This window comes from Cyanistes caeruleus, chromosome 8, assembly GCF_971803275.1.
Source record: "Cyanistes caeruleus chromosome 8, bCyaCae1.hap1.1, whole genome shotgun sequence".
NCBI classification, from domain to species: domain Eukaryota; kingdom Metazoa; phylum Chordata; class Aves; order Passeriformes; family Paridae; genus Cyanistes; species Cyanistes caeruleus.
The window spans coordinates 34,489,880-34,515,490 of NC_141708.1; the positions used below are offsets into that span (position 1 = coordinate 34,489,880).

Consider the following 25,611-nt stretch of genomic DNA (forward strand, 5'->3'; position numbering starts at 1 on the left):
AGCGAGTCCGTCCTGTCCCGCACCCTGCGGCCAGAGCAGCCCTGAGCCTTCCGCCGACCAGAGCGGCAGAGGAAGCGCTCCTGGGAGCCGCGAGCAGGGCTCTGCCCCTCCCGAGAGGCCGCCGCAGTTTCATGGCCGTGTGTTGCAGCCCCGGCTCCTGCCGGGAAGGGCCGGGCGCTCCCTTCGCTCCCGGGCAGGCCGAGCAAACACACGGGCATTGGGGCGGGGGAGAGCAGGAACAGCACCGGATTGTCTCCGGGGGCTTGCTAATAACGCCCCCAGAGCAGGAAGGCAGAAGTGGCTTCATTTCCCAAGAGGAATAAAATTCTGCTCTGATCCTGTCTGAACAGTTCCAGGTTCTCATGGGTACCCCACAGCTCTTGCTGGGCTCTGAGAGAAGGATTCTGAATCAAGAGCAGGGTTTTACAGAACGACAAAAGATACAGCATTAATCACAGTGGTATCCAAAAGCCTTAAAAGCAGGCCAGGTATGTAGTTTGATGCCAAGGGAAATGAAACCATATGGAACACCCAGCATTCATTTGGTTTGAGGCAGAAGCCTTACCTGCAGTCAGTAACAGCAATCTGAATAATTGCACACTTTTCCTATGCAAATAGGACAGCACAGAGGGGAGGGAAAGGTGGCAGTTAAGTAATTAATTTATCGCACATTATGGAAATGCACTATATTCTTATTTTAAAAGACTGCCTGTTTTAAATGATTTCTGTTTAGTTGCATCCCTTTTGACAAGTTACTTATTAAAGCAGTACAGATTAGCTTTATCCAACCCTCCCTATCCTGCATCAAACCCTGCTGCCTCCATGCCTGCCCCATGTAAAGCTCACCTGGAAGCACACTCAGGAAGCACGTGAGCAGTACCTGATTGTGTCTTCAGCAGGGTACTCCACTCCCCAGCACAGGCAAAGGCTTTCTAAGCAACTTGAAGAAGTCATAACAAAATAAAATACTCTGAATAACAAATTTAAATTAAGTGGCATTATTCTCAGATAACTTAAATTTATTTTTTTTTCCAAAAGTTATTTACAGATTTACAAGTATTTGTGTGGTATTTTACAAAAAGTTACATCAGGTCATTTTAAAAACACTTTCCTTTACAAAAGCTACGTAAGCAACTACATTGAGGTGTTAAAAAGAATAGCTATGTTAGCTTTTAGGATATTCACTAAATCCCTATCCTGGGAGACAAAGCCAAGCTAAACAAAGTGCAAGGACAACTAAAAGAGCTGTTTGCAGCCTCCCTTCTGCTGCCAGCAGTGCCCACGGCTGAAGGAACTACAGGGCTGGTAATTCTGGAGGGTCTAGGGCTGGAGTGGCTAAAGGGAAGAGGGTGTGAGGGCAATTTATCAAGGGATATTATTTCTGTTTGCCTATGGAAAGAACAAGGATTTCACATTCCTGCAGAAGTTACTATCAGTGACATGAGTGGTTAGACTCAGAAAGGCTCAAAAGTGCTCTGCAAAAAAATGAAGTTTAGGAACCAACTCTAGAAGTTTGAGAAAGATGGTGACAAAATAAGGAAGAACCTCCCAGTCCAGCACAGAAGGGATGTGATCCCCAGTATTTAATCCCAGTCTTTCTAGGTGGTTTCTAGAGCTATGCAGTGACTCCAGAGACAAGCCTGAGAGCATGACTTGCATGAAAACAATGCGGAGACTTGTTCAAGGTTACAGTGTCAGATGAGAGGTGTGTGGTGAACAGCTCTCTTTCAATGGAAACACACAAACATCAAATTATTAGTTGATGTGAAAAAAAATCATTCAGCAAAACACACCTTCCTTCAGCGAGTGCCCCGAGGCACTGCGTGTTCCCTGCCTGACCAAAGCTCCAGTGCAACATTCTCGGATGTCTCAAACCCTGCCAAGTGAAGAGGAAGTGAACAAGTACTCGGTATTTGGCAATAACTTCTCACACTGCTGCATTAATTGCTATGGTTTTTTCCAGTACCATTTAAAAGCAGCTGCTGCATGGTTTTGCTTCACAACATCAACATTTGTGCTATCACAGGCACACTCTGTGGCAGAATTAGGTTGGACTTGTGGCACACCAGCCTGTAGGAGTATCACCTTTCTCCAGATCATCTTAACAACTAAAATACTCATCCAATACACATTAACACTGAGTCTCCTGTATAGACTGCCCTGCTTCCTCCCACAATAGCTGCTGAGCCATTTGGTAGACCAACATACCCAGCTAGTTGTTTTTTTTTTTAAATTTTAGATGTGTGTTTTGTACATTTAGGTCCCATTGTCTCCATTTGTTTCAAGAGGAAGCAGAGAAGTAACTCATCCACAGTACCTTGAAATTGTAACTCTACACACTGCTTACTTGAAAAGTCTGGAAATACTGCTGTACATTCTTTAGTTGGTGTAGTGGTTTTTACAGGATGAGCTAAGCACCAGAGTTAATAAATATCTTATGGCACATTAGAAGAGCACCTCTGTATAAGTATTGCATGGCAGGAGTCACAGACACGGACAGGCTTTGGTGAAGAGGGCAGAGGCAGCTCATTGTCAGAGCAGGCATTGCAGAAGATCTCCCCACAGTTCCTGCAGTGATGCTAAATCATGGGCAGAAGATTGAAAATTTAAATTTACAATGGAAATGTACTTGGTAATTGGATACTGACAAACAACACACACAGAGCAATCCAAGACACAATTCCTTCCACTTCTTGGGTCTGAGCATGGAGTCAGTTTGCAAAAGATAATTCATCTACATCCCAAACTATGACACAATCCTACAAAAATGAGGTTTGTCTAGGATTGCACCAAAGACAGATACAATTTTAATTTAATTTTACAATTTTTAACAATGCTAATACATGGTTTTTGCAGACATTTATATATATATATATATGTAAATGTGCTTTGAAGATTTAATTCAAACCCTGGATTATGGATGGATTTTGCTATAGAAAAATACAGCATGAGCCGTGATATCTGAAACAGTGGATGCTTCTCTCAGGTAGGTAATTGAGATTTAACGTAAAAAGGTAAAGAAAACTTCCTGCACACATTAATAGAGCATGGACATTAATATCATATTTTACTTTAAAATGACAATAAACTCATTTTCTCACTCTAGTATATAAAAAATGCCATAAAAAGACTTCTACCCATGTCAAAATCTAACAAGGCCAGAGCTGATAAGAGTTTGAGATAACAATTCCACAAAATAAAGTAATTTTTAACCGAGTTGCTTAAAGTGCTTTATGGTACTTTACCATGACAGTGTTTCTTTTGAAATTAGAGCCTAGCTGCATTGTACATATGAAAGAACTAAAAAAATATCTCAAAAATAACCCTGCATTCACCTGATCATTGACATTTCATGCCAAACCTCAAAGATCATTAACAATTACATCATACTTGTAATAATAATTACATAACACTTGTAAACAAGTTGGAAGAAATCTTGTTAAAGTTTTACCTTCCTTTTGGAAAGAGAAAATTCCTTTTCACACAGCTTGCAATGAGTGGCCTCTTTGTCCTTCAACCAAACCTGGCCCTGGAGAAAAAATTATCATAATTATATGTATCTGATCAAGTTAAACTTTGAGCTCTAGAGGACAAGAAAAACCAAGAGTAGAACATTTTGCTCAGTGCCCTGGGACCAGCATGATGTCACAAAGACACTGAAGCAGCACAGGACTGCTCCAAAAGTGCAAAACCTGAGGGGACAAGACAGAGCAGAAGTGCAGAGAGAACGTGCTCAAGGTGCTAAAGCTGGGCAGTGGCTCAGCTGGAAGAGCAGAAAGGCATCCAAGCCTCAGAGTGAAGCCAAATTCCCTGCTCCTCACATGGAAACAGTCCTCAAGATGCAGGGAAGCAAAGAAAAAAACCCAGGACAGTGTCAAGAATTGTCCATTTCCTTCTGTTTAAACCACTTAACAAACCCAGAAGTCTGCTCTTTCACCTTTCACTTATACCTGGCCTGCAGTAATATGCCAGGTGACACACCAGATGATCAAACATTTGCAGACAAAACCTCTGCTCTCAAGTGCTGCCTGCTGTCTCTAAGAAAGTCCCAAACCTGCTGACATTACACATCGTATTTTATCAGCTTTGGTGCTACAAGTTTATTTATTTCCCAGGATGATCAAATATTTATTGATCACTGAGAAGCTGAAGCTCAGTTGGCTTCACGTTCTGTCCCAGATACACTCTGTAAATTATACCATTGCAAGAAAAGGGCCAAAATGCACAGCTGTGCATCAGACAAGGAAAAACAAAAGCAAATGGATTTTTTCCAAGGGGGTTACAGGGAGTCTGTGGTTCTCTGCCACTGGAGGAAATCATACAGTGAGTCTCTCTTGTTGGAGAGGAAGTCTTCTCATGCTTATGAAAGATTTCAAAAAGAACAGTTAAAAAAGAAGTTTTTTTTCTCAAAATGTTACTGACCTGTAATGCCTTGTTTGCTTCTTTTATATCTTCTATTTTCAGCTTTGATCTGAATAAGAACAAGATAATGCTACTTCAAACTTCTACACGGTCAGTTATGCTCTAACAACTTAAAAATCTGATTTAGGTGCTTCAAAAAATTTTAGCCAAGCCCTCTGAACAAGAGTACAAAACCACATGTCATTTGGGAGGAAGCAGCCTCCCCACAGCCATCCAGTGCCAACCCACCAAGACCTGAGTCACAGGAAACACACACAGAGTTATTCCATCAGAGGCCACATAAATCACAGCAAAACTACGAGTGATCATGAAATGAATCTTCAGCACCACGGAACAATCATGAGCAGGGCTCACGGCCAAGGAAAGGCCAAGGCCTTTCCTGCTCCCTGTAGGGCCACGCTGGGGAGGTGATGGGAGCGATGGGAAGTGAGGAGCCACAGCCAGGACAGGAGCAGAGGGATATTCCAGAGCAATGGCATCATGCTCAGTGTCTAGGCTGGGGGAAAGAAGGAACGAAGGGGGGCATTTGCAGTGATGGAGTTTTGCCTTCCCAAGGCACCATTCCACGTGATGGGCCCTGCTCTCCTGGGGATGGTTGAACACCTGCCCAACCATGGGCAGCAGTGAATTAATTCTTGTTTTGCTTTGCTTGCATGTGTGGCTTTTCTTTTCTCTAGTAAGCTGTCTTTATCTCAAGCCTCAATGAGTTTTCCAGCTTCTGCCTCTCCAATTCTCTCCCTGATCCCAGTGGTGGGGAGGTGAGTGAGCAGATGTGTGGGGCTTGGTGTCTGCCTGGGGCTCAGGAGGAGCAGCACTGCCCTGCTGGAGCCAGAGCTGTTCCCTCCTCCTTGAGGCTCCTCTGGGATGCCAGAGCTGGCCAACCAGGCAGCTGTTCTCACTGCAGAACAAAGCCCAATGCCCTTCAAACCAGGATTTTCAGTTCACAGCACTGTCTTTACCCAAGAGCTCACAGCCACCCCACCAGCCAAAAATAAAATTTAACAGGCCAGACCTAACTAGACACATTGATTTCTGATAACTGGTTAGCTATCATCATCATCATCATCATCATAATGTCATATACTGTCTAATATGCTTTACCACTGTCCTGCTATTTTTCTTAAGTGCATATGACAAAAATAATATGTATAAGTCATCATGAATAATGAAATTACTCGCTCAGCTTAGATGCCAGTTCCTGGAGAGCAGCTTCCTGGTCCTCACATATGCTTTTCAGGTGCTTGTTCTTCTCCTGAAGTTTCAGGAACTCCTTAAAACAAAACAAACAAAATAAAATGAAACCAGACTATTCTCAGCTTGTGTTTGCTCTACTGCCTAGAAAGCTGCTCCTACTGAAGCTGATCTTGCTGAGAAAGCCAAGGGCACGAGTGATCCCTCACACTCCCTCCAAACCCACCCTGAACAGCAACTGCTCAGGATTAAACTCTCTCAGACCCCAAGAGATAAAGAAACCTTTCTGCCTCTGTAGCCCACTCCAGGGAGAAGATAAATAAACCTGACTGACTGGAGAGCCATGGGTCTGGCCTATAGTCAGATGACAGAGCCTTCAACACAGCTGAGAAGGGAAAACAAGGATTTAATTTTTCCTTATCAAAAGTAGTGATCTGAGGACTAAATGGGGTGTAAAAAGCCCATTTTTTTTCCCTCATCTTATTTATGAGAATGCATTCATTTAATCTTTCTTATATATTGGCAAAAATTCTTTAAAATATCATGTCTAAGTCCATAACTAACTTTGCAGTCAATTTCTAAATTGCTAGTCAAAGTTTGCTGCAGAATTTACTTTCTTAAGGTTAACTATTTCTTGGGTCTCTGTTCTCAGATGAGATACAGTTTCCTTTTCCTTTTGAAGATCATCCTCTAGGGTTTGCCGCCACTCTTTTTCTATCTTCAGATCTGTTTCCAGCTGAAGTCTACAACAGGGAGAACAAAACAAAACAAACATCACTGTGCACAACAGTATTGCTTTTAAAAACAAAACTGAGTTTATTTCTGAGTGGGATAGACTATTATCATAATAAGCTATTAATTTACATGTTTTCTAAAGCAGAAAGAATGTGTCAATATAATGATATTTTAGATATCAGTGTAATAAACAAAGCACTGTCACTTAGAAAATGCTTTTCAGAGCAAATCTATTTAAAGAACCAGGAATATGGCATAATTTTGAAGAGCTGGCCTTTGAAATAAATAAGAGAAGACTAACCACAAAATTCTAAATTATTTTTACAACATGCATGAGGCAAAGACCCTTAACTTCATACAGCTTGTTTCTAAAATAAACCAAACCTACCAGCCACAGTGCCATTGGTGATGCAGACGATCATTGCAAGTATCTCTGATACCATAAAATGTATTTAATTTTATACCCTTGGATGTGAATCTTCTATTTTAGACTAAGGTTTATGGCATTTTGAACAGAACTGAAAATAAAGGAGGAAGGACTTTAAATAGCTATTTTTTATTGAGCTTTTTACACAGCTGAGGTGCAGCATGAAGAGGGATATGGATTCTATTTGCTTAACTGAACTTCAGGATCAGGGCTACTCTGATAGAAGACCCATTCTAGCTGGAATTTTACTATTGCTTTCATGGAAGAGTTGGTGTTTAGAAAGTTATGGAGAAACCAAAGGGTGGAAAGCACACCTTCTACATCTAAATTGTGCCAACACAGCAAAAGAGGAAAAAAAAAATCTGAGAGTATTCATGCAGGGTCTTTTGATCCCTTTTGATGGGAAACCTACATCCACATTAATTTTCCTGTTTTAAAACCAAACCCACTTTTAAAGGAAAGACTTACATTTTGGGACACTACCTCAGCATCTGGCTGGAAAAGAAGTGAACATGACCTGGAGGTTTCAGAATTGCAGAATTCTAAGGCTGGGGTCTGAACTGTTCTTTTGCCCAAATCTGCAGAGGTGACTGTGGTAGTAAAGCGAACATTTGTCATTGCAGTTGAACAAGTGGATCAACATTCAGAGTTTTGAGAGAGGCAGGGGTGGGCTAAGAACTGGATTGGAAATCACTAATTTTTAAGCCCCAATCTTTGTGCCAAGGATTTACGTAAATAACTGACTTTTTATCTTCCCAAAGAGGGAAAACACCTGTTCTTACAGGGAGCTTCTGACGTTACATACTGATTTAAATTAGCACTGAAGGATGTAACAGGAGAAAGACTAGAGGGCTGGCTTTTACATTAGCCTTTAACTTTTATGGCTCCACTGGATTTTCACTTTTTATTTCCTGTGCAGTGGTAGTTAAACCACTTCTGCCTCATCCTTAAGTTGGATCAATCAAACCATAGTTGTGCCATTTCTATTTAAGTTTACCCTACTCCATCCTCGTGGGCTTTGTTAAAAGTGTCTTTTACCACTACTCCACTACATATTTTCCCCCACTTAGGATAATTTCCTCCTGAATTAAGCTGGCACTTTTAGCCAAGAAATAATGCTGTTCTTCCCCTTCCTTTCAAGCTGAATGTCATTTTAGAGGCACCCAAATCCAGCTTGGTTTCCTTGGAACGACATATTTTCTTCTGCCTTGCCAGTACCTGACAGGAAGATCTTTAGTATTTACATTCTGTTCAAATCCATTTAACAACAAGCAGCCTGTATTGGGACAGAGGACATATTGCAATGTGGAATGCTCGCTGCAGTGCATTTTTCCAAACAGGAAAGAAATACTCACAGCTGTTTCTCCTTCTGGGAGAATTCTTTCTGCAGGCTTTCAGATTTATTCACATATTCCTGTTTAAGTTTCTCATCCTCAGCCTCAGCCTCCATTTGAGCCTTCTCTGCTTGCTGCAATCTGGTGTAATTCAAATCAACTTTGGGTAAAACTGAAGCTAGAACTAGGGTGTAGAGGGTGAAGAAGACAAATAAAAGAAAAATGGGGAAATAGAAACATTTCTAAATAAAAACAAAGTTTGGGGGAAACTCACAAACTCAAACGAGAAATCCATACAATGCCTAGAGAACTTAGCTCCTGGGTTGGCATACAGTAAGAGAGTAATCACTGTAAGTAATAATTGCTTTATTTTATGCTCATGAATAACAGGTGCCAAAGCATGATACATATTTTAGAATCAAAGCATTTAACCTGATGCTTTTCTTTGTCCTTTAGCCACATACGTTCATGTGTTATTTCTGAAGCTCTTTTTTTCCCCCCAAGTAAATTCTGTAGAAGTACTTGGCTTGCACTGATCACCCATTAAGACAGGGGAGAGCATTTGTTGTGCAAAAGCAGCTCAAAACAACTGAGGCGTAAGGTTGCATACAGAGCACTGCAATCAGACAGCGAAAAACTTGACTAGCCTAATACAACAAAATACACCCTGACAGGTCCCACTACATTTATAGAACTACCTCAACTACATCATAATTAATTTAGAGAGTCTGTATTAAAAATAATGCATTCTTACACTGGTTAAAATAGCTCCGTACTATAGACAAATCAAAGTGATGAATCAAGAAATGAGGGGTTGTTATTTGATTTAATCTCCTCTTTCTGAATTTCAGCTTTGTTCAGCTGACAGTCCCCTTGGAATGCATTAGTTCACTGTGGTTCCTCTCTGGTGGATGCATTGTAACAAAAGTGCACTAGAAGGGGATTTGTGCTATATTGTGGTTCCACCTGTCTGGAGAATACAAGAGCCTGTAAAATCCCAATGAATGCCCCCACCTGATGCACTGTGGTCTGCAAAACTGTCTCAGGGGAGGTGCTGGGAGAAATCAGTGAGATGGTTGATTTCTCCCTTCCCAGCAGCTCACTGAACACAGACCAACTCCCAGCTCCCAGTGTCAGCTAAAAAGAGGATGTGTCAGCAATATGTCTGTGTTTGTGCTTCTGCTGATGAGGTTGCAGCAGAGGGAGTTTCCAAAAGCTGCCAGCAAACAAGGCTGGAGTTAAACTACCTTATCAAGGGTGCACTGTCACACTCAGCTATCCCAGGGGCTTGAAGAGTGCTCCCAGTCACACCTACAATGGTAGTGCACAGAGGGCAGAGCCATGGGAAGGAGAATACTGGGAAAAAGCAGGTCACCCTCCCCTCTGCAACACCAAAAGCATTTTAAAGCTTTTCCTAAATCACAAAATCAACTGCAGAGTTGTTTCCACAAGCAAGGCAGAACGGGAGCTTGCTACCCCAAAGCCGCAGCATCATCCCCAGCCCAGCACCAGGGCTGGCTGAGCTGCTGGAATTCAGGCAGATGCTGAGCTGGCCCCAGTGTGCAGCTGGACTTGGCATTCAGGTGATGCTGTGGCAGATACTTGTTTGCATAGTGAGGTGGATAAGGCTCCCATTTCTGCCATGGCCTTCACGTTGCTCTATTCAGTGTTTCTGGTTTGGGTTTTCTTTCAAGATGGAAGATATTAATTTGTATTTTTCAGTAGCCAGCTCATGGTAAAGGCTCCCTCTGCTTCCAAACCAAGGAATAAGCTACTCTATAACCATGCAGTAGAAACCCTTTCTGTATTATTGCATCCTGTCCCCACTTTTTCAAACACATCCCCTTCTGCTGCAAAACTCTAAGATCATTTTCCCAGCCAACTTCCACTACCAGCTTCAGAGCAAACATCAGGGAGTGTATTAAGAGAAGCCAGCAGCCCAAACTCCTCTTTCTGCAGCGCAGGCAAGCAGCAGCTCACAGCAGAAACAGGAGCTGTAAAGGCTCCAATGATGGGTGGAGGGAGGGAAAAGGGTTTGGGCAGAGCCAGGGGTGTTGATCTCAGCACACACAGCCAGGCAAGATCCTCAGCTGCCAAACGGGTTGGGCAGGTTCAGGAGCTGGGCCCAAACTAAATCCTGCTCACTGCTCCACCTCCCAGGGCAGCTGTGCTAGGCAGGAGCCACAGCTACAGAACATGCCTGGAGTCCCTCAGCAATCAGGCTCCAAGCACATTTTGACTCCAGGAGAATATTTTACGCCAGGTGGCAGCAGGGAGGTGGGACTGTGCTGTAGCTGTTGGATGCCCAAAGGCTGTCAGCCCTTCCCTGCACACACAGGACACGGAGGGTGGCACCAGCCCCTTTCCTTACACCCATCCTTCGGAGAGCTCAGCTCCCTCCCTCCAACTCCTGCCACTCTGATTGAAGTGCTAGGTACAACCACAAAACCCAACAGAGAGCATGCTTTTGGGATCAATACAGCCTAAAAGTAAAAGGAATAAGCAGGGGAGAAGGGAAGTATTAGCCAGAAGGGCTACTTTTTAAATCTCTGAGTACCAAAGAACGGGAAAAATCACTAATTAGAAACAAGTGCCATAAAAATGTACAGTCAAAGTAAAGATATCTAACCTCTTAAAATAAAATTTGACAAAGAAGTGATTCAATAACATTAGAAAACTAGCTTACATTTGCAATAATAGTGCAATAATTTACTTTTTTTTTTCTCTCTCTGTTTTTTTTTAAGGAGGGGTAAAGTGAGATCGGAGATGATGTTCTTTCAGAAAACAAAACAGAACCCAGCTACGATCAGTTACAGTGCAGGATTTCTAATACCACTTTCAAGTTTTAATTGGAAAATTCTCAAGTCCTATTTTATCAGCAATTATTTCAACACAAGAGATCTGGAGGAGCTTTCAGAATGATATATCCTTGACAAGTTTATACTGGTGCTGAGCCTCATTGCTGGCACATTTGACGAATGACATTGCAATAGTCCTAGTTTGAGTTAACAGATCTTTGTCACTTCATGAATGCAGTGGACAAAAACCAAAGACAGATGAAGGCAGCAAAACAGTAAAAACAAAAATTGGGATAAAAGGATAAAAAGAAAAAGAAAAAAGAGGAAAAAAGGATGTCAATAAAAGAATATTCATGTCACTAAGTTTTTTTAATACATAAGCATGTTTTTCATAATCAGATTTAAATGAAAAAAAAGACATGTCAAACACCAACATGACAGGGCTTATGGATATGTTATATTTTACAATTAGAAAGATCAATGTTGCATATAAGGCCACTAAATTAAAACGTGTGAATCACATCTTAATATTTTGTAGTACATGCAGTCTAATCATAACGTAAATTTATATTCAGGAATTTTAGTCTTTCACTTTTCAACCTTTCAGTGTGAAAACTCATTAGGTCATTGAAAATACAATGGCACTTCCAAAGCAATGGACAACAATTATAACAGCTTCAGCAAACAACCAGTGATCCTTGAAGGCATTAATGTTTATATTAAGCATATGCTTAAGTATAAGCAAGATTAATGCTTCAGTTTCTATTGCATTTCATTCAGGTGGGGAAAAAAATGGGGAGGCAACAAGGAATCGGAATTTTGAAGCAACTGAAAGAACAACTTTTGATATCAGCATAAAAACCTAGGACCAGAAGAAAGATGGTAGAGGAAGAAAACTGAAAGATTAAGTTTGTATTTAAAGTGAGTGTGTTTGTCAAACAGAAAAAAATAAAAACATCCCAACAACAAAGCACTAATTAGAAATCTCAGAAAGGTTTGGTTTAAATGTTCTACTTGAAAATTACATTTCAATGGCAACTGTAGGAATGCAGTAGGATGCAAAGGGGTGGAGCTGTGAATGAAGAGAAACAAAGATGGGGCTGTACCTTTGTTCTAGCTGTTTCATAGTTGCATTAATTTGATTGGTCTTATCCTCTAATCGACTAATTATTTCATTCTTTTCTTTCATAGCATCTTCAGAAACCTGTGTCACAAAAGAGGTTAAAACTGAAATTGGTATAACTGCACCATTACCTCATGGGAGCTTTTTCTTCAGTATCTGAAGGGGCAAATGTTAAAAATGGCTTCAAGTTTTGATTCTCTTTAAGGATTGCCTTCTAAAAACCTTTGAGGACAGTGTGTAAAATCTTATGCCTAGAAAATTTGTAGTTTTATACTTTGCAAGTGTAGATGCTATTTAATATTTAATAACTATAAATGTTCCCCTTTGGTTTCCTTCAGAACTCAACTTCACTGACCAGCTATTGGAACCTTACCAGAGAAGAGCAATGAGCTTAGAACAAAAATCACAAAGGTTCTCCTACAAATCAACCTCTCCAAGATCCTAACAATGGAGAACATTCTCTTATTTTTCTCTCCAGCTCTATTTATATTTCTCATCCTCTTGTCCAGTTTCCTCACATTAGCAGATGGGCAAAGTAGAATCCTTTGTCATTTCAATTATCTCTCTGCAGCATACTAATTTTTTCCTCCTCATTCTGCCACAGATTAGACTGGTTTCTTGTGCTGGTTTTCATCATTTATTCCCCAAATCAACTTCATGTTTTGCATAAATAATTCACTGGTATTTGGTCATTTGTTAACTGCATTTGGGGTCCCTGAGATCCATATTCTCCCAAAAAAAGGCATTTCATTGTTAAGAGATTTTCTTAATCTATTAACAGATTTAAAAGTAAACCCCAAACTGTAATTAGCTTTTTTTATTTAACATATTCTTGTCTTTCCCTACTTTGGAAGGTCAGGGCTTTTCTTCAACTCCTAACTATGTGCCTACATTCTTCTGGTTTTTTTATACAACACAGGCCAAAAAAATGTCCTTTTTACAGTACACTATTACTCTCTCTATTGCACACAAGATATCATCAGGCCATGAGCTTATCCTCATGCTCTTTTCTTCCCTAAATCCAGTGAGTGACTGCCTTAAGAACTCCTCTGTATGAAACCATGTTTACATAGGTAATGTTCCAGAATGTCAAGCTGACCTAAGAAGCACAAGGAAATCAAAACTCCAGGGAACAGCAGCATTCAACAGAATGGTAAGAATGCATTTCTCTCTCTGTGTAAAACAGTTTGACAGCAGATTGTCCCTTTACCTGCAGCTTTTGGTACATTTCCACATTAATTGCTTTAACCTCATCAAGCTGCTGCCGCAGGCCGATGAGAGTGTCCTGCTTCTCATGGATATCCTTCTCCAGCAGCTTCATGGCAAGCTCTATCTCATGCTTCATGCTAACTTGAACCACTAGCTCATTCTCCATATCCTATCAAACACAAGCACAATGCAACACAAAGGATATTTCAATAATTACAGATAATAATTACTATATTTTATTTTTTTTTCTGTTTTGGAATTCTAACAGAGCTGCAGCACCACCTATTTTACCACTTCAGAAATTCTGCTCCTCTTTACCTTTGCAAATTATCCATAAATGTAAAGACATGTATATAACAAATACATACTCACTGACCAGTAGGGGTTTTTAACTATGGGAGAAGACAACTCACCTTGTAAGAAATTACCCTGCCAATGTTGTACAGAGTTCCCTAAGCATTAATTACAAAAATAGAACTGAAGAATTTGTATTCTCACAGGAAATATTTAGCATAGTTAGAGAGACTACAATATTGCTAAAAGTTTACCTAAAAATTTATCAAAGAAAAGGGTGGTCACTTTTTTACTGCTCCACAGCAATGTTACAATAGAGATATTGATGCTCTGTAAAAATTCCCTTTTTATCACAGGCACTTAGAGAAAAGGCTGCTGAAGTAAATGAAAGGCAGCATTGAAACTCAACAGAAGCAGAAATACTGCTGCAGTGAGTGCTCTGCAGTGCCAGGGAACACTCACCTGCCGCAGCTGTGCCTCCTCCCGGAGCTGCCTGCGAGCCTCATTGTACATCTCATCCAAGCCCTGCCTCGAGTGTTTGTACGTCTGAAGCTCTGCTTCCACATCCACTTTAGCTGCCTGCAAAGATACACAGGTTCTGTCTTTCCTCATCCTGAGTTCTGCAGTTTAGTGACATAAATTTAACACTCGTGGGGAGTATGAAGAAAAACCTACAAACGCATCCTACAAAGATGGAAAGAGCTGTTTCTGCTCTGTGGCTGCTGGTTTGATAATGAGAACTGAGTAAAACCAGCAAAATGAGCATCTAAACTGAAGTACTGTCCTCCTTTGGTGTCACTTGAATACACTACACATGCACAATCTACTGTCCTACAATTTTAATTTACTTACACCATTTAGAAAGCTCCACAGATTTAATAAGGCCTTTCCCTCATTAAAGTTGTTTCAGATTTGCACAAGTTAAGCTTACTTGAAGTTGAGATGTACAGACTTTTGAAAAATAATTAACCACGTTATGTTGCAATATCAAAAGTGGTAAAACTAACATACCTCTAGATGATGCTGTGTTTTCATTAAAATCAAAGTATTTTCACTCCTTAATTGATGGTTCTCTTCCTGAAGTTTAATTATATTGTTTTTCGCTATTGCTAACTGAAAAGAAACAAATTTTAAAAAAAGAAAAAAAAAAAAAAAAAAAAGAGAAGCACTGTGACCACTTTTGTGGGTAGAAATAAAAAAATGTTCTGATTAATGCAAGACCAAGCCATCCTCTGCTCCATTCTCCCTGTCTGCCAAACAGAGGATTAGTTGTTTTTAAAGGAAGCATGAAGCTCCTGGTTTTAATAATGAGTCACTTTCATTACACAGCAGCAGCAGCATGTTCAGGATACTTCACTGTTTCATGTCTGGTGAAGAATGTGCTTTCTTTTCTTTGCTCCAATGTATGTTCTTTCCACTTGGCTTCAAGTTCATCCAGTTTTCATTTTCGTTTTTGGACATCTTAATATATCATATGGAGCAGCTTACCTAAGAAAGCTCTCCCATATGAAAAACATATTTATAAAAGATGACATTTTATAACTGGGCCCTACAGTATATAACTTAATGTCAGAATTATAAGCCAAAAAATCAAAACAGGTGGACAGTTGGGCTGAAGGCTTACAAAGGAACCAGAATACTCTGAGAATTAACACTCAGAAAAAATGTTTTCACTCTGTCTGGATACATTATCCCCAGATTGAGCTAGCTGTCCCTTCAGCAGCTGAATTTAGAGCTTTCAATTTTCCCCTTCATTAACTAAAAAAGGTGCTCTCTCTTATGAAGCTAAAAATATTGGAAACTAGTCAAGTATCAAAGAAAATCAGAAATATAGGCTATAAACACCAACCCAGAACCAGACAAGTCTAAAAGCTGTATGTAAGCAACCACTAAACAAGCAAGGAACAATCCTTTGGCTAAAGCTAAGAACTGGAACAGAATTTGCTTGGTGAACTACTTTCTGTCTCTTTGTAGCAACTGGTGTCAGCCATTCTAGACTAGTCATCTGCACAAATCAGACTGACAGCTGGCATTAAGAAAGGATTCTCTTCTCATTTTGTCCAAAGTTGGAAATTGCAGTGTTCTACAGAGTTAATGTACTGATGCTAGAGGCTACCAAATCCCTGCAGCTACTGCCTCTCTCTTCTTTAGGCCAAAATAAAGCTATCTGAATATATTATATAGAACTTCCATAGCTTAAAATAATGTAAGAAGATTCAGAAAAACAGTCTTTCAGAGAATACAATATGCTACACATTACTAAAACAAAAAAGTACCTCTTCAATCAGTTTAGTGTTTGATTTCTCCAGTGAGTCAACTCTTGCATGTAGACTGCTAACTGTGCTACTGAAAGGGAAAAAGAAACAATGGTATTCAACATTACATCCAAACTCATTCAGGCAAGCTCAAAAGCTTTAATGCAAGGTACAGTGATTAATGGTTAAGAGCTGTGAGGTCTGTTCCCATTATTTCCTAAACAGAAGAAAATGACTCTCCTTTGTTGAACATATATACACTTCTTTTCAGTTCCCAGTGTCACCCCTGTCACAAACTCCCAGTTGGCTGTAACTTCCCATGCACTCTCCCTTTCCTTTATCCTCACAACTACATTGCATCCAAAGGATAAATGAGCTCCTCCCCATAGAACACCATCATTCTCCAGATTCTATTCCTCCAAGATACGTTTCTTTCATAAAATCCTTTGTTGCTCTGCATTTTTTGAGATTTGTCCTCAGGCTCTTTCTTGATGCTTCTTGACTTCATTTAGGAGTCTCACTAGTTTTATTGCCTTTTATTACTCTGTTGCTTTTTATAGTATCAAACTACATCCAGGCCTTTTCCATAACCTGATTGCCTATTTCTGCAGGAAGCACCTTTTTCTTAGGCTGCACTTCACCCACAGAGAAACAGAAAACCTATTCTGTAACACCATTTACTTTTTCACATATTTCTCTGTGGAGGTTGCCAGTTCATTAGGAACAGCAGGGCAGAGAGATTAATGCATTTTAGAATGTCTAAACACAAACAGCTGAACTGAAATAAAATAGGAGAGCTGCTGAATCACTGATGTGGCAGGAAATTCTAGGCACAAACACAGAGACTCACCTGGATAATGACATCACACAAACACCACTGCTCTTAATTGTCACAGCTCCTTTCTTCTCCTTTACTTTCATTTTGCTCCTATTTGATGTGCTCAGCTTTTGAAGGTTTCTGCTGTGACACCATTTCAAAGCAGAATATCCTTACTCCAATAGGAGCCTTATAGTAATGAGTGATCCAGATTACCAGCATTAAAAGTTTTAAAAGATAATTACATTTCAAAAAGGATCAGGATCAGCTGTGCTACAGATGCTACAGAAGTTCTCTCTGGTGCTGTTTGGTTTGATTTTGTTTTGTTGGGGATTTGTAGCTCCTCATTAATCATTTAATTTTGTACAATACTCCTCAGAGAATTTAAATAATTGTTCTTCTATTTGCACAGTAACAAACACAGTGGTGAACTAGGTTTGGTCCACCCAGCAAAGAAAGGGGAAAATGCTGCTTTCCTGAAAAAATTGTGGTTCCTATTGTTTCAATTAATTCATTAATGCCACAAACTAAAATATTCTGGAAGGCAAAGAAACAAAAACATATGGATTCACTGGAACACTCAAAACCATTTTTGGCAAACTGTTAAATAGAACACAGCTAGAATCCAGACCAAGCTTTTCACTCCTGTGATGTTATGAACCATGAGGACCTTCATCACTTTGGCCTGTTGGTTTTGTGTTTCTTTGAAAATATAGGTTTGGACTGTCCAAAAGCATGAAAACTGACACTTCCTCAGCCTCTCCAGAAGAGTGTCTGCTCCTACTTCACTAAATATTCAGTCTAAACATGGAGAATTTGCAGCTCTTTCTCTGAAGTTCTCTCACAAAGCTTACAAAAGGCCTGTAAGCCTGGCCTGACACCCATACTTCAAAGTAACACTTACTTCAGTTGCCTGTTTAGTTCCTCAACATAATTCTTTTGGTCCAATATTGCAGCAATCTGTACATTCCTAAAGCAAGCACAAGATAAAATTAACTTTAACAAAATGATTTACTAAACTATGGACTGAAAATGTATGTATTTACCATAGGCAAATGTCCATCTCAATTGTGTTTTTAAAAAGAAAGGAAGCAACTTCTTCTCACACTCATGAAGGCAACAAGACATGTGTTGTTATATCAGTGAGACACAAATCTCTAAATGCTTTAACTGCAAACAGTTCCTCTACATGGAACATAACATACACAGTCTGATAAGGATGTTTATTTACTCTGCCATAACTCTGATTCTTTGGAACTCTGACTAAATCCCAAGCTGAGGACTTAAAGATCTGCAGGCTCCTTTTCGCTGCCACCTGGCAAGCCTCCACTACTTGGAGGCAGTGGGTGATGCTGCTGAGGTTTGCTTCAGACTGCAATTATTCTTCCAGCTAATTAATAACACAGAACAACACACTGGGGCATTTTTCTCAGGATCAGAAAATTTCATCTTTAGGGAACCTGACTTATTTCTAAAAGAACAGGCCCCAGCCAAGAAATGGTTTGTTAACATGTGAAAGAGGAGGTGTTTTGTGAGGACATACCTTTCTTTACCCCCAATGTCATCATCACTCTTCAAATACACAGAGAAATCGATCACCCCAACCTAGAGCAAAGCAAAGGTACAGCTTCATATCATACAAATAACTGCTGTTGATATTTACAACCTTGTATTTATGCAACTGATAAAACCTCAGTTACAGCATTTTTAAGATTGATCAAGTTTCAGCCAGAAGCTGAAAAACCTGAACTGTAAGACTTTAAACAAGATTTTACTAAGTTTAATATTTACTTGGTTTATACAATGTTCTCCTGTTTGTTCTTTCCATGTCTTTTTAGAAAAACCTCTTCTCCAACAACATTTTAAAAACACATTTTTCTTATTAAAGCAAAACATAATTTCTAATAAATAAGGTAAAATGTTATATCTATAAAAGTTACTTTATTCCAGCTCACTATAGCTACATAAACACATTTCACCATTGAGTAGCATTTTTTTTAACATACCAAAACTGTGCTCCTGGGTTGTGACTTCCATCAAGGCTCAGAAATTTGCCTTTCTGTTCAATAAAACCTGCTCCTTCTGGCTTCTCTGAGAAGGTGCCTTCCTCACACTACTCTTCACAAACAGAATTATTCTGGACATTTTACAGATGTCAGATCTGGACAGGCAGCAATCAGAATCTCATCTGCACAGCCACTCTCAAACTGAGTTTTCTCTCTCATGCAGCAAGGCCACCCAGTGATAACAGAGGTGTAGCCAGCAACAGATTTTGTTATAATACACGTATTTAATTCTCAACACCAAGAGCAAGCTGATAAGCTTCCTGGAATTACAGGCCTGTCAATGTAATATCTTCTTTTACACAAGCTCAGTCCCTGACATTTACACTAAACAGTAACTAGAACAAACAACTGAGGACAATTAACCACATGATCCAAAAGCACACACAACCAATTAGTTGTAACTTCTCTTTCCCAGAGGAACTGTTTCTTTCATCAAATACATGATGAAATAATATAATGAAATAAATAATAATGAAAGTAATAACCACTAAAGCTACTATGATTTTTTCCACAAAGAAGCGGAAAAAAACCAATCAGGGCTGAACACAGTTTACATTTATTTACAAACACCTGTGCATCTGCCCTCAAACAGAATCTGTTAATATTTTCTTGGAAAAGATCAGGGTTAAAAGTCAAAGCCCATTCAAAGCCGGAAGAATTCCAAGTCTTGCTTTGCAGAATGAAAGCAGTCACCCTCTTAGGAGGTCATAAGAGAGTGTTTGTTTCAGGTCCCTGTATCATTCTTAGGATGTTCCAGAACAACAATAAATGAACCAAGCAGGGTAAACTGGTCATGGAGCTATGCCTGTCCCACAGAGGAAAAGGATGGGTCACACAAGTCAGATGGAAAAACTCTGCCTTGCTACAGCTGCTCCCATTTGAGGACAAAGCACAAAACTTCACCCTTGCACTCTGACCATTATCTTCATTTAAAGGTCTGACCTTGCTGATAATGAGGTCAAGACAACGGCCCCACAGCTCCAGGATCTGGATCATCACATCCTCAACAGTCTCTAGTAGGATTTCTAACAAGTCACCACTCCAAAGCAGCAAAGTTCACAAACAAAAGGACAGAAATATCTCACAGATTGCATCTACATTCCTTTACCTGCAGGGACTTACTTGTGAATCCAGGTCCTCTCCCTTCACACACAGGTTGGCATCGATCACATTTAGCCCAACTAAGAGCCCAACAATAACTGCTCCTTCTTCCTCCATCATGAGTGCATGATACTCATAAAACTCACTGTGTCAAAGCACAAAACTGCATCTTACTGCTGTATTCATTATAGATACATCCAATGAATAAATCATAAGTGACTTATACACCTAAATTTTCTCTTATTGTTGTTACTACAACATCCCTAAAGATGAACGGAGCCTGCCCATACTTTCACCTCATAAATACTTAAAAATTCCAAGTGCATTAAAAATTAAAGTGCATGGTTTGTCTCAGAGGCTATTAAAAGACAAAGATACTGCCTTAGGCTCCAGATGGCTGGGACACTGTGGGGAGAGTGACAAGATTTACTTTGACTTTAAAAGAAAACAAAAAGAAAAAAAAAAAAACAAAAAAAACAAAAAACAAGACTAGAAAAGGCCCTTCCATACTGGCTATTAGCCAGTTTTGAAGAGGATACTGCAAGAAGTGGATGTTTGGCCACACTGAGTAAGACAACTCTTTAAGCTGTTAAGAAGCACTGCAAGTAATGCAAAAGGAGAATGGCAAAAGAAGTAACTTTTCGGGAAAAATACCTAGAATTTAATGAATACATGCTTGAAATTCAAGGACCCAAGGAAGAGATTAAATGGATAAAAGAGAAACTTAAAGGGCTGAAATGCTGAAAGGGTTTTTAAAATATAAATACTACTATAAACAAGAGAGTATCAGCATTTCTTCTTGAACTTTTAAAACAAAATTTTAGATTCTATGTAAAAATCTGTCTTTTCACTGGAAAAGCTTCTGAACATCAACAACATCCTGACATACCAGTGTTATCTAGGCACAAAGCCAGTCTCAAAAATAAGTACAGATTATAAAACTGAAATTAAGAAATATCTTTCTCCATTTGTGCTGTAATTACTCCACCAGACACGAGAAGTTATGCTAGAAGAGAGCAATGCCAGTGTTACAACTGTGAAAGCAAAGTTCAGAGCAAGAACCCTCCTGTCAACAGCAGCTCAGTGGAAACCACACACACGGTAGGGATGAAGTCACCTCCTCTCCTGTGCTTATTCTGCACAGTGGGGGAATGCAGGATTGTTTGCTAGGAGGCTAAACCTCTAAAAATAAATTGCAAACGAAATCTAAGGAATTGTGTACCTGAGGAGGTCTCTCTGAATGATTAAACAGCGAAGATAATCTGCCATTTTCTTCTGCATCAGCGCGAGCCGCAACCAGGCCCGGGCACGGCCCAGCGGTGTCCTGAAACAAAGGGCATGCAAACAGTCCCAAATTAATAACATGCTGATTAAATCATCATCTTTAATACCTTATCAGTCTTCTGGTGGAAGAATTGGTGTTTCTGAAAGGGTATTTTAAACTATCAGTTGAGCACCACCATCTGGAAAGCGATAATGTTTAGGCTTTGACTCCACACTTTGGGATAACAGGCAGATTTTCAACTAAGCTTGGGAGCAGACCCTGGAAAAACAGCAGTATAGAATGCACAAGAGCCTGATAATCTTGATAATGTCCTGTTTTCTGCTAAGTAAAACGTTTGCAACAGTTGAGCTTCCTTTCTGCGATTTGTTTATTAAGACTTGAGGGGAATTGCAAGAAAATGAACCAAATGCCCATCCACAAGCCACCATGGCACCTTCCCTTCCCAATCCCACTCTCTGGCTCCACCCAACACTAACTCAATCCTATCTTTAACTGTGCACAAATTCAGTGCTATCTTAGGAAGACAATGCCAAAAAAAAAAGATGAAGACATATGTAACTGGCAAACACTAATACCCAGCAAATTACACCTGGACCTTTAGAATTTCCTCTTCCAGGGCTTGTTTATTTACAAGTGGTAAGCACATGAATGAAAAACCCCTCACAAGTTGTGTTAGGACAGGATAGGAAGTGAATAACACACTTGGCAAAGGTTATTACTGCCTCTGGCCTGCCACAAGAGTAAATAACAATTTACATGTCTACGTGCTTTAGATAAGGTCTAAAGCTATAAATTAGAACCCTTCTGCTGCCATACACCAATCAGTGTAACCAAGCCCTTTTGGAACCTCATGTATGGCCAATTTTAAAGCTAAACACAAAAGCAGAGTGCAGTGGAATGGGAGGAGAATAAATTCACATTTGAGCAGGACTGAGCAGGCAAAAATCTCAAAAGCTACCTAATTCTTTCCTCTTAGGGATGTCACCTTTTGGTTGGGTCCAGCCTTTGCTGACTGCACTCATTAATGTTTGCTGCAGTTCTGGACTGCAGAGTGGCTGATGTCCAAGCTGCTCCTCTTTGCACTGCTGTTATCCACCTCCCGTTCACCTGTGCTCTCCCCCAACACCATGTGCTAGCTGTTCAAGGGCTTGATTAATGCCAAATGAAATCATGAGACACCTGCAGATTCTCAATCAGGTCCTTTATTTTCCTGCTGCATTTTACCAATGCTACTTACTTAAGGCCAGGCAAGTCTCTGACACTTGCTGCTATTTCCTCAGCTTCTGGATATAATTTCTCCACAAGTTCCAGAGGACCCCAGATGGTTTTATTGTAACTTAGGAAGGATTTTCTTACTATGAAAAGAAAAATCAAGTAACTGAATTAATTTCAATTATTGCAGTAGCTTCCTTCATAATATCTGCAGTGTGAAAGGGTTAACTGCTGAGTCCAGAGCTCCAGATAACTCTTAACTGAGATGCTGGTCAGCTCATCACTATCCAAAGCCAACTTCCAAATTACTTTTCTGTCAATATAAAGTTGATACGCTAGAAAAAATTAATATTAAAAAGATGTCCAGCTAAAAATATACATTACATATATACATGCAGTTGGCAAACCCTGAACCACATTACATATATACATGCAGTTGGCAAACCCTGAACCACATTACATATATACATGCAGTTGGCAAACCCTGAACCACTTAAAACAAATGCTGTACAAAAGGACAAGTCGGTAAATTCAGAAATATATGTGGGGAATAATTAATAATTACACTATTCATTACAAAAGGTGACCATTTACTTTTTTTTCCCCCAATTCTTTATGCAACATTACATTTTTTTTTAATCTACTTCCAGAAAGAAAGGAAGAAAAATGGCATGTTTGGGATGAGAAATATGCAGCTAGACCAATTTCCACACCTTTCAGGCCATGCTTCAGGCAGTGCTCCATGACAACAAAGAACTGCTGCAAAGGTGGGTAGTCAGAATCCAGAGTGCGCCCAAAGCTCAAGGCTGATTCAATGAGTCCTTTGATACTCAGTTTAGCCATGTTCAACAAATTTGCTCTTTCAACAGCTGTAGGGTCCTTTACAGCTAAGACAACAGAGGAAAAAAAACACATTATGGTTCAAGTTTTAGGAGCGACACAAAAAAATGAAGTGCTTCACATCCACCTTGTTCACAGAAAAACTTACCTTAACCTAATGAACTCAACAGAACAAATTCAGGAGGTGCTGTAAACCACCATGTCATAGAAAAGCTTCCAATCCAAAACACATTCTTAGTGTTTGAACAGGTGAATATAACCCCAAGGCACTCCCAACTCTGCTGCATGGCTGCAACCAGTGCCTTTCCCATAGTATTAAAGGAGCCTTCCTATTAATTGATGGATTTATTTGGTGTATTACAGCCTGCCTACAGAAGCAGACCTCATACTTCTAATATATAATCACTTTCCACTTTAAATTAGCTTTAATTTTTCCAATTTAAATTAGCTTTAACTGCACAGTGACACAAACACAGACCTTCCTTCTCAGGCTGTACAGAGTCTCTGCCACTAAGCCAGAAGCATTTTCTGGAAAATATTACATACTGAAAATTCAGTTTCTCATCTAGCCACCAAGTATTTTCTGCACAGAAAATCTTAAGAATTAAAGGTTTTGCTTTAATTCAAAGTTTTTTGGTAAACATTACAAAGTGTACACTGCAAAAATACATTTGAGGATTAAATCTAGTCATTAAAAAATCCATAGCCTTTTACAATCATCTTAGTCTGGCTGAATGGACAAGGTTCCTCTTCCCAGAAACCCTGCTACTGAGAACAGAGTGCTCAGGAAATTCTTAAGCTTATTTTCATTTATAATCAAGCAATTCAAACATTCAGGCCAGACCCTATTTTCTCCAAGCCAAAACAAGCCTCTGTTTATTCACTATCATCAAAGTAACCTGGAGGGAAACAAAAGAGTTGATGGTTTACTGTTTAATTAAATCCAAAAAGTGAAGTAAAAAAACAAACTTTTTTTTTTTAAGACGTTGAGACACAGAGATGTCAAAATACCTAGAAAAAAAAATGTGAGCCTGTTCCTTTGCAAATCTGAGCATTGGTACAGGACTGTATCTGTTTGCAAATCAGAAAGCACAAAGAACCCAAATCATCACAACAGATGGGTATTTTCTCAGTTCCTCAACAGCAATGAAATTACTTGTCTCATTTCCTGCAGACTTTAGGTATTTAGGGGTTGGATATTACAAACCCTGAAAACTGCTTTCTAATATTCTGTTTCCCTAGTTGCCTGACAAACACCCAACCACCACAAAATCTATCTCTGCTTTCTAGGAAAAATAACTCCTGAGATTATGTACCTGCGACAGCCTTCAAAACTACGCTTACAGTTCCCCAGAACTCCAACAGAAAACCCCAGAAGCCATTAGAAAACAGTCAGATAATGAGAGACAGGGCTCTGGCAAAATTATACCCAGTTAGCAGCCACAGCTCACTGCTTTGTTTCTTCCCTCCTCCCTGCTCGGCTGCTGGGGACTGAGCAGCCCTACCCGGAGCAGCACCAGCACAGCATCCCTGGCTGGGACAGCTGGAGGCTTTGCCTTTCAAAGCAAACATCCTGCTTTTTTTATTAGCTTTGCTACTGCCACTATTAAATACGAGTGGCAGTGGAGGAAACGCCTTGCTCAATGCAGACTTCAGGTGGGTAGCTCTCCCTTGCTACTCAGCCTGCCTATTTCCCCAAAGGCATCATGAAAATTCCTTTGTCAGGTGACCTCATTTTGACTTCTGGAGCTGATCCTCCTCAGACAGACTTCTATGTCTGCTGTCCTTTTAATTATCAGCCCTCTTGTCTGCTCTTTCTGAGGCGAAATGCATTTTAGGTCTGTTTCAAAGTGTGGTCTGCCTGCATGTTTTTTTCTTCACCCGCTCCTTAAAAAAAAATAAAAATAAATGACAAATGCTTTTAAAATTTAAGATCAAGATTCAGAATTTAACATCGTGTGTGAAATCCTAAATCGCAGCTGCTGCTCGGCTACCGTACGGGCTATCACCGACAGCAGAAGGAGCTCTGCAGGGCTCTTCTCCCCGGAGCAGCAGCCCCCGAAAGGGCTGTGGCCAGCACCCCCGGCTGCGGGTGTCGAGCCCCGGCCCGTGAGGCGACCCCGCTCCCGGCCGGCTGAGCAGCCGAGCGCCGCCGCTCCTGCGGCCTCTCCCCCGCCCGCACTGCGGGCCGGGCCCCGCCGCTGCTGCCCCGCTCCCCCACGGCCCGAGCCTCGCCCCTCGCTGCCCGGCGGCCCCCGCCCATCCCGGCCCCGCTCCCGGCGCCGCAGCCCCGCTCACCCATGGCTGGAAAGGAGGAGCCGCCGCCGCCGCCGCTCCCTCAGGGCCCGCGGCTCCTCCCGCCCTCCGCCCGCGCCGCGCGGCGCCCCCGGCGGCGGGAGGACCCGCCCCCCGCCCTATCGCGACAGCAGCGCCGCCCCCGGCCCTATCGCGACAGCATAGGGAGAGTGGCATCGGCCGCAGGGTAAGAGCGCCAGGGCAGCC

The 25,611-nt window shown here is 40.6% G+C and overlaps 1 protein-coding gene across 7 annotated transcripts; it reads right to left on the bottom strand.

The window, feature by feature from the left end:
* Nucleotides 1-1,001: 1,001 nt before the first annotated feature.
* Nucleotides 1,002-25,492, bottom strand: RUFY2 (RUN and FYVE domain containing 2). 7 transcript variants are annotated; one of them, XM_086900074.1, is made up of 18 exons: nt 25,408-25,492; nt 22,983-23,156; nt 22,295-22,412; nt 20,995-21,096; nt 19,794-19,917; nt 18,149-18,210; nt 17,510-17,575; nt 15,810-15,876; nt 14,545-14,646; nt 13,996-14,112; nt 13,241-13,408; nt 12,014-12,111; nt 8,131-8,250; nt 6,227-6,356; nt 5,598-5,692; nt 4,423-4,471; nt 3,452-3,529; nt 1,002-2,579 (listed from the first exon to the last, which is right to left on the bottom strand). In XM_086900074.1, the coding sequence occupies exons 1-18, from the start codon at nt 25,409-25,411 to the stop codon at nt 2,436-2,438; spliced, it is 1,818 nt and encodes a 605-aa protein (XP_086756200.1). In that variant the 5' UTR covers nt 25,412-25,492; the 3' UTR covers nt 1,002-2,435. The 7 variants fall into 7 exon arrangements, with proteins under 7 accessions (XP_086756200.1, XP_086756199.1, XP_023785941.1 ...); XM_086900073.1 differs by having other exon boundaries at nt 15,810-15,879; XM_023930173.2 differs by lacking the exon at nt 25,408-25,492 and adding an exon at nt 23,258-25,253 and having other exon boundaries at nt 15,810-15,879.
* Between the last annotated feature and the right edge of the window lie 119 nt (nt 25,493-25,611).